General features: G+C 48.7%; 2 protein-coding genes across 2 annotated transcripts; one reads left to right on the plus strand and one right to left on the minus strand.

Annotated features, from left to right (window-relative positions):
- The first annotated feature begins 6 nt into the window (after positions 1-6).
- LOC119362359 (mucin-20-like) lies at positions 7-5,573 on the plus strand. The gene is made up of 8 exons (XM_037627570.1): positions 7-134; positions 268-450; positions 1,331-1,615; positions 1,731-1,771; positions 1,860-1,952; positions 2,376-2,505; positions 2,587-3,200; positions 3,286-5,573. Exons 1-8 carry the CDS (start codon positions 29-31, stop codon positions 5,287-5,289), a joined length of 3,456 nt encoding a protein of 1,151 aa, XP_037483467.1. The 5' UTR covers positions 7-28; the 3' UTR covers positions 5,290-5,573.
- Positions 5,574-5,659: 86 nt separating this feature from the next.
- Positions 5,660-7,457, minus strand: LOC119362370 (probable sugar phosphate/phosphate translocator At3g11320). Its single transcript, XM_037627578.1, has 4 exons — positions 6,753-7,457; positions 6,550-6,653; positions 6,233-6,461; positions 5,660-6,135 (listed from the first exon to the last, which is right to left on the minus strand). Exons 1-4 carry the CDS (start codon positions 7,263-7,265, stop codon positions 5,989-5,991), a joined length of 993 nt encoding a protein of 330 aa, XP_037483475.1. The 5' UTR covers positions 7,266-7,457; the 3' UTR covers positions 5,660-5,988.
- Positions 7,458-8,830: the final 1,373 nt, after the last annotated feature.

Here is an 8,830-nt window from a genome sequence, read left to right on the forward strand (position 1 = left end):
GTCCGCCTCCGGCGACGCCTGCGCCGCGATGGACGCGCTCTCCCTCATCGACGTCTCCGGCGAGGAGGACGACTTCCTCCTCGACCTCGCCTCGCCGCCGCAGCACCCCGACCCGCCGCCCCGCGCCGCCCCAGGTCAGCGAGTCAGCCAGCGCGCCGTCTCCCGTCTCCCGTCTCCGGTTACCGTTCCTTCCATTTCGGCGGGGATCCGCGCGTGGGTGGGTTGTCGCCTCCGATCTGACGAGCCGCGCTGCGATTTTTTGTTTAGGTGCTTCGGTAGTGGCCGCCGATTCGGAGCAGCCCGCCGTCGGATCTCCGCCGGGCGGGCAGGTCGTGGATCCCGCGGAGCAGGCACCGGAGCGCGCGCAGTCCCCGAAGAGGACCAAGCCCAAGGGCGGCGTCAACCTCCGCAAGAGCCTCGCCTGGGACAAAGCCTTCTTCACCAGCGAAGGTTTGTGCATCGCCTCCACAAATAAACTAGTCCAAATCTCTATTGTTTCGTGACTGCTGCGTGTTAGTATGATACACATCGTGGGCTCGTGGATCCTGATCTGGTTTGCCACCAGTCCTGCCAGCTCCTAACATTTCTCTTGTTTTTTGAAAAGAATCTGTCGCCTGTACCTGTGCATTTTGATGCAGATAGATAGAATTTCTTACCATTTCCCTTTCCAGCTCTGTACTTGTCTTTTGTTATATTAGACCTGTGCATTTTGATTTAGATATACAGCAGTTCTTACCATTTCCCTTTCCAGCTCTGTATTTGTATTTTGTTATATCAGACCTGTGCATTTTGATGTAGATATACAGCAGTTCTTACCATTTCCCATCCCAGCTCTGTACTTGTCTTTTGTTATATCAGACCTGTGCATTTTGATGCAGATATACAGCGGTTCTTACCATTCCCCTTTCCAGCACTGTACTTGTCTTTTGTTATACTCCCTCCGGTCCTTTTTACTCTGCATATTAGAATTCTCTGAAGTCAAACTTCACAAAGTTTGACCGTATTTATATGAAAAAATATCAACATATGCCATACTAAAGTTATACAATATGAAACTTTAAGTCATGACACATCTATTGGTATTGATTTCAGATTGTGAATGTTGGTACTTTTTTCTATAAAGTTGGTCAAACTTTATGAGGCTAGACTTCAGTCAAATCTTATATGCGAACTAAAAAGGACCGGAGGGAGTATTAGACCTGTGCATTTTGATGTAGATATACAACAGTTCTTACCATTTCCCTTTCCAGCTCTGTACTTGTCTTTTGTTATACCTGCCACCCTGATGCGTTGATTGATAGCAGCTAACTATTCCTCCTGGTCTGAGCAGGTGTTCTGGATACTGAGGAATTGGGCATTGTGAACAGCACTTTCCGCAAGTCACAGGGTTCTAGGCTTCTGCCAGGAATAGCAGAGGAAATGAGGAGGTCAATGGAGTCCACCACCTCCTCGCTGGAAAGTGAAAGCTTTGTGCTGGAAAGCCTTGAGACTGAGCTGTTTGACAATGTCCGTGCTTCGATTCAGAGAACGCTTGGGAAACCTGATAAAGCTCCTAGTGTGGCTTCTGGAAGCTTAAAAACCCCCAGGGCCACAGCAAAGGCCCCTCCTGTCACAGGTAAGATTTCTCAAACTCAGAAGTTGATGCAACACACTGATTTCTTATGCTGTAACTTCAGTGAGCATTGTCTGCTGTTTTTTACTAATGTGATTGCTTTGTTGCTACTTTCCAGCGAGAAAGGGGGTTGATCGGATACCTCAGACTCAGAGCAAGGTATGTTGTCACAATTCTTCAGTGATTTGAACCTACTTTCCTGCAGTCTGTAATCATTACTAATCAATACTTGTTAATGCTGCCTCAGATAAAGCCCCCTGCTTCAATAAGCAATGGTTCCGTTGGTGGTAGCAGACAAAGGCCCCAAGTCACCCTGAAAGAGCCTGCAGCTGCAAGAGTGGTATGTTACATGCTTGCAGTTCCAGAATATCCATGATCTTTCTGTAGTTTAGCTGTTTACCCCTAACTAGAGGTTTAGGGTTTGTGTGATGCTTGTTACATACACCAGGATCTATAATTGTACTCCCTCTGTAAACTAATATATTAGTTTACTGAGGGAGTAGTTATTAGTAATATGTAATTATTTTATCTGTTTTTAAGAGCCTATCCATTTCTTGCATTTACCGATAATCAGATTACCTCTTGTGTCTTGTCCATTGAAACCCTGTTCTGGAATTGCATAGAACTAATTAAAAAAACTCCAGTTAGATAATTTTATTATCTTTTAGGGAGAACAAAGTCGGCTAATTGCTTGTTTTAATTGGAGTTCCCATTGAGTATTAATATGAACTTAATATCATGTTTATTCTTTCTGGTTGCGAAGGCTGTATCGAAAGCTGCGGAAGCAAAACCATCCTCAAAGCCTCCCAGAGCTCTGCCAAGAGTTGCTACAATGAGAGCACCGACTAACACAGCTGTCACCTCTGGGATTGCAGACAAAAGAAGCAGCACTGGTGTGAATCAACATACTTAAATTTGTTCTGCCGTAAGTGTTAATAGATAGCAAACCTAATACACTTTTTTCCCTCTTGCAGGAGGTGTAGTCAACAGGCAGGCAGTTGCCAAGTCTGCTAACAGTTCAGCCAGCGTGCCATCTCGGCCTGGTGGGGGGACAAAGAACAACTCAACATCAAAATCTGGTGCTTTGTCGTCAGCAGCAAGTCCTTCCTTGCGTAGTGCTCCCATGGCAGGTGGGAAAACAAAGTCACCGACCCTAATCAGCAAGAACAGGACCGCTCAGAGGATCCCTATTCGTTCATCAAGATCTGATATCAGCAAGGTTGACCCAGCAAGGGCATCAAGAAATAAGAGTCACAGTGAGGGTGCATCACCGACCATTTCACCTAGCAGCTCCGTGGACAGCATGAGTTCTGTGATTTCTGGGGTTTCAACTGCATCCACTGTAGGGAGAGCGAGTCATACATCTGAGACCTATAGCACAAGGTCGTCTTCATTGTCCCCTTCCAACAGAAAGAGCAATGACCACCCTCCAACCACACTACAGAGGCCTGTTATTGTTACAGAAGGACAGGCTTCAGGAGCATTTGCTGATAATGTGAAATCTAATGTTGACACATCAACCCAAGGAAATGGTTTTAAACCATCTGGTCTACGAAGGCCTACACCCAAGATTGGATATTTTGATGCTGTAAGTGAATTGTATGTTTTCTTTCTTGTAATGATGCCAATGCTCTTTATTTGTTCTAACACTCTTGGTTCTGTTATGTCTTCAGGAGAAATCTGTTGAACAAAAAGCCGGTGCACGGGCACAACTGCAACCCACGAAGGTTCTGTTTTCACCGTTGGCCACACAGAACTCTTGGATTCCTTCTACTCCGAAGACAATCCCTGCAGCTCTTACCTTTGAGCAAGAAGAACCAAAATCTAGGGCAGCAGCACCTTCTCAAACCAAGGTGTCACCTTCACTGCCTCTCAAAGTTGCACAAACTGAAGTAAAACCATCAAAGGTGACAGAGCCTGAAGCTTCTCAAGCTAAGGTATCAACTCCACTGCCTCTCAGAGTTGCACAAACTGAAGTAAAACAATCAAAGGTGACCGAGCCTGAAGCTTCTCAAGCCAAGGCATCAACTCCACTGCCTCTCAGAGTTGCACAAACTGAAGTAAAACCATCAAAGGTGACAGAGCATGACGCTTCTCAAACTAAGGCATCGGCTTCACTGCCCATCAGAGTTGCACAAGCTGAAGTAGACCCATTGAAGGTGTCAGAGCATGAAGCTTCTCAAACTGAGGCATTGCCTATACTGTCTCCCAGAGTTGCACAGACTGAAGTAGAACCAGCAAAGGTGGCGGAGCATGACATTTTTGGAACAAAGGGGCCTTCAATGCCTTTAATTAGAGCTGCTCAAACTGAAATAGAAACACCAAAGGTGTCAGAGCATGAAACCCACATGCAGGAGACTGGTCCATTGGTAGTCGCCATGGACAGTGCAGAGGAGGGCATTCCAGCTTTGCATCAGAATGTCCAGGCCAATGGTGAAGTAGAATCGTCAAAGGTGTCTGAGCTTGAAGCACACGTGAATGAGACTGGTTTGTTGCTCGCCATGGACATTGCAGAGGAGGGCTTTCCAGCTTTGCATGAGAATGTCCAGGTTAATGGTGAAGGAGAATCATCAAAGGTGTCGGAGCATGAAGCACACATGCAGGAGACTGGTCTGTTGGTCGCTATGGACATTACAGATGAGGAGGGCATTCCAGCTTTGCATGAGAATGTCCAGGCTAATGGTGAAGTAGAATCATCAACAGTTGAGCTGTCATCATGTACCTCTGGTCAGCAAGAATCAGAAACTACAGCAGCACCTTGCGAGGAGAGCAGTCCTTCACAAATCAAGGTATCACCTTCTCTGCCACTTGGAGTTGCAAAAATGGAAGTAGACCCACTGGAGGTGATTGACCATGAAGCAGAAACATCGAAGGTGTCGGAGCATGAAGCATACATGCTGGAGACTGGCCAATTGGTTGCCATGGACATAGCAGAGGAGGGCATTGCAGCTTTAAATCAGAATGTCCAGGCAAATGGCGATATCAGTTCATCAACTGTTGAGCTGTCATCAGGTACCTCTGGTCAGCAACAATCAGAAACTACAGCAGCACCTTGCGAGGTTAACACTTCTCAAACCGAGGTATCACCTTCACTGCCACTTGGAGTTGCAAAAATGGAAGTAGAATCACTGGAGGTGATTGAGCATGAAGCTTGCATGCCCCAGGCCGGCCAAGTGCTGGCAGCCATGGATATTGCAAAGGAGAACATTCCAGCCATGGATACCGCAAAAGAGAACATCCAGCCTGGTGGTTATTTGAGTCCACTAAAGGAGAACATTCTGGCTGCGCATCAAAATATCCAGCCTGAAGAGCATATGACTCCTGTAAAGGGAAGCATTCTGGCCTCACATACAAATGCGCAGGCTATAGGGGAGATGACTCCAATGACTCTCCTGAGCCAGAAGCTGTCCTCCATTTCTCTAGGACAAGCTAATGGGGAGGCGACTCCATTGACCCAGAAGGCGCCCTCCATTTCTCAAGGACAATCTAATGGGGAGGCGACTCCATTGAACCAGAAGCTGTCCTCCATTTCTCAAGGACAATCTAATGGGGACGCGACTCCATTGACCCAGAAGCTGTCCTCCATTTCTCAAGGACAATCTAATGGGGACGCGACTCCATTGACCCTGTTGGTGCAGAAGCTCTCCTCCATTTCTCTTGGGGATGCCACCGACTAGGTGCCTTGTTCTGCCAGAGGAACTGAGCTTCGGAATCGTATGCTGCTGGTTGTTTTATGATTACATCCTTGTTATCCAGAAGGCAACCACAGCTGAAGTTAGTACAAAAGGCTGTCCTACATTTTGTTTTATTTCTTTTAGCTGTTCAAAGAATGAGAGTGCTACGAGTGTAGTAAACGCAGGGCATGGTTGAAAACTGTGATATTCTGTTGTGTCCAAAGCACTTGATCCTGGTATGTCAATTGCAGATTTGCGAGTAAAGCGTATAAATATGATTTCCCTCAGCTACTGTTTGTGGTATTCCTACTAACTATTAATAGGCATAGCATGTTCACCAGGGTGTGTTTTATATCTGTGACTAGCAATAGTATTGATCAATCATCACTTGTACTCCGTAAGTTGTAATGTAGTAGTGCAGCCTACACACCAATTTACAAGCATGAATGCATCTGATCTAACGGCTTGTGATAATTTAAGATCACCAAGTCATAGGCTTCAGGAACCCAGATTGCACCTGGAGCAAGAATAAATATACAAATGGGTTGGTCGTCTTCATCGTGCCACCATCAGGACTCTGCCGGAACTTGAATCAACACATCGGAGCTCCGGCGACAGAACAATGTGCGTATGCCAAATGTCGCCATAAGCACATCTCCAGGAGCAGAGGAGCTGTTAAAAATACACCCCTGACAGCAGACTTCACTTGCTCCTCTTCTTGGCCTCGCCGTACAGAACCACGCCGGCGATGGTCACCCCGTAGCCCAGCATCCCCATGACGGTCACCGGGTTCTTGAATATCAGGATGGAGACGACGACGGCGACCGCCCCTTTCGCGTTCCCGAGGACCTGCAACGACCAAGCACAAGGCGCATGAGCATCACCGGTGTGTGTTCATCTGAGAAGTTCAGTCAATGAGCAGAGCACCATGGTTGGCAGGACGAACCTGGAGGGTGAGCGGGCTGGTGTGCTTGGTGACCAGGAAATTGGTCAGGTTCACCAGGTAGGCCAGCGAGGAGTTGCCGAGCAGCAACCAGACGAAGCTGGGGTCCTCCCTGGCGAGCGCCGCCGCCGCGCCGAGCGCGTCCGGCTCCATCATCAGCGTCGCCGGCACCAGCAGCACCACGGCCACCGGCGCCATGTACCAGAGCAGGTCCATGGAGTTGAGCTTCTCCCTGCACGCCATCAAATCCGATCCCCATTTTCAGTAAATGTATCATTCAGTACAAGTCAACGTGATGAATGAAGTATGATGATTATTACTCTTCTGAGGAGAGCAGGATCCCCTGCAGCACGGTCTTGAGCGCCCTCCCCGCCGTCGCGCCCACGCACATGATGAACCCGAACAGATGGAAGCTCGGCTCGCCCTGGATGGAACCAACAATGTCAGCGCGCGAGCACATCAAGATTTGGCTTATATTAATTTGGAGCTTGCTGCTCGATCTAGTTTAGTTTAGTTTGGTTACCCCGGTGGCGATGACGACGCCGGCGACGACGGGGAGGAGGGCGGCGTAGGTGGCGCGGGCCTCGCGCCGCCCCGCGACGGCGTAGGCGATGAGCGCGGTGAAGAAGGGCGTGGTGGCGCCGACGGCCTGGTTGAATGACACGGGGAGGTAGCGCAGCGAGACGTTGCCGGCGACGACGGAGCCGCAGAAGACGGCGCCCAGCACGGCCACCCTGGCCGCCTGCCCGCGCGAGAGCGGCCGGCGCGGGGACGAGGAGGAGGTGGCGGCGGCGAAGGCGGAGGAGAGGAGCGCCGAGGCGGACATGTGGCAGGCGGTGAGGAAGACCGGGTAGCGGAAGCCGTAGACGGAGAGGAGGTACTTGTTGAGCAGCAGCACCCCGATGTTGGACGCGTACCACGCCGCCACCAGCCCCGCCGTCCGCAGCCGCCCCGAAGGCCCGGACGCCGCCGCGGCGTCCGGGCCGCCGGCGGCCGTCGTCGTCGGGAGGAGCGCCCGGTCCTCCTGCTGCCGCATCGTCGGCCTTCTTGGTTCTTGCTTGCCGGAGCTGCTGGCTGGTTTGGTTTGGTCTGGTTGGTGGGCGCTGGCGCGTTGGTTAACTTGGTTCTTCTACGTGCGTGCCACGCGTTTATATGGACATGGACATGGTCGTGGCTCGTGGGTGGCGCCGTGGGGGAGACGACGGGGCTGCCGGTCGGGGTTGGGGTGTGGAGATGCTCTATTCAACTAAGGACAATCTGGCCGCTCCCGCCAGCTTAAACATCGTATATTTCTCAACGTCTACCCTATTGTACTGAGGTGTAGTGCGTGTTGATTAGCCCCTGACAGCTCGAGGAGAGTATTTTTTGGACGCAGCTCGAGAAGGGTTTGCAAATCGTGACTGCAGCAATGTGGGCCCTACTTGCAGTACAATGGACAGTGGAGCTAAAAATAAGACACCTTTTCATACATCCCGGCCGTAAGAGAGAGAGAGAGAGAGAGAGAGAGAGGGGGAAAAAAATGTTGCTCTAGGTTGAAGAACACACGCTTCATTTTTCTTCCGGATCTCCTGCCGATAAAGGTGGCAGCAGGCGACACAGACTAGTTAGTTTCATGATGATGGACTAGTCGCCGGGACGATGGTCACACATTAACTTCGTCAAGCTGCAGCGACTCATGACGACCCGTATGATCCATCACGTCGGTCAGACCACGACCGGCGAACCGACCGATCGATATATATGCCGAAGCCGAACGTGCCGTGCCGAATTGAGCAATCATGCGTGATGAGGGAGTGAGTGCAACACCATACCGTGCAAGCAACCAAGAATTATATACTATAATTTATGTGCATACAGCGACGACGCGTGGAATTTGATCTACATAATTTAGAAAAGAAGTGGCCTAACTTCCGAACAGTCTGAATTTAAGCAATATATCCGGACGATCCTAACACAACTAATCACGCATTGTTTATCAAACGCGCATGCAGCCCCCGCACCCACGGGAAGTTTGTCACATGCATGCAAACTAATAAACTTCATGATGTCAGTAAAATATTCTTTTTATTTTGAAACTTTAAAATGTTTTGTAGCTCAAACCATCGCTCCGACTAAAAAACTGTTTTCACATAAAAGATTTGTCACGATGAGACCTTCAAAACTAGATCCCATGTTGGAATGTTTCGACGACTTTTTTTCCAGGTAAAAAATTACCACGTGTGCTACACAAGTTATCATGTCAATTGAGCATAAGTTATCATGTTGATTACACAGAAACTACCAAGACGTAAAAATGGTTCCTCCAACCTTATCTTCACATGCACATGCATGCATTAGAGAGAAAATGTTTTGATGTCATCCTAGATTTTCCTTATTTTGAAACTTCAAAATGTTTAATAGATCAAACCATCGGTCCAATCGAAAAATCATTTCCGGCGACGAAACCTTCGAAACTAGATCCCATATTGATATATTCTGACGACTTCTTTTCATGCAAATAGTTATGGTTGGGCTAAGTAAGTTATCAGGTATGAAGATTGTCTATTATCGTGCTATTTACACATGAGTTACCGTGGTACATTTTCAACAACATGAGTTAAC

The sequence above is a fragment of the Triticum dicoccoides genome, chromosome 1A, assembly GCF_002162155.2.
Source record: "Triticum dicoccoides isolate Atlit2015 ecotype Zavitan chromosome 1A, WEW_v2.0, whole genome shotgun sequence".
Lineage (NCBI taxonomy): Eukaryota > Viridiplantae > Streptophyta > Magnoliopsida > Poales > Poaceae > Triticum > Triticum dicoccoides.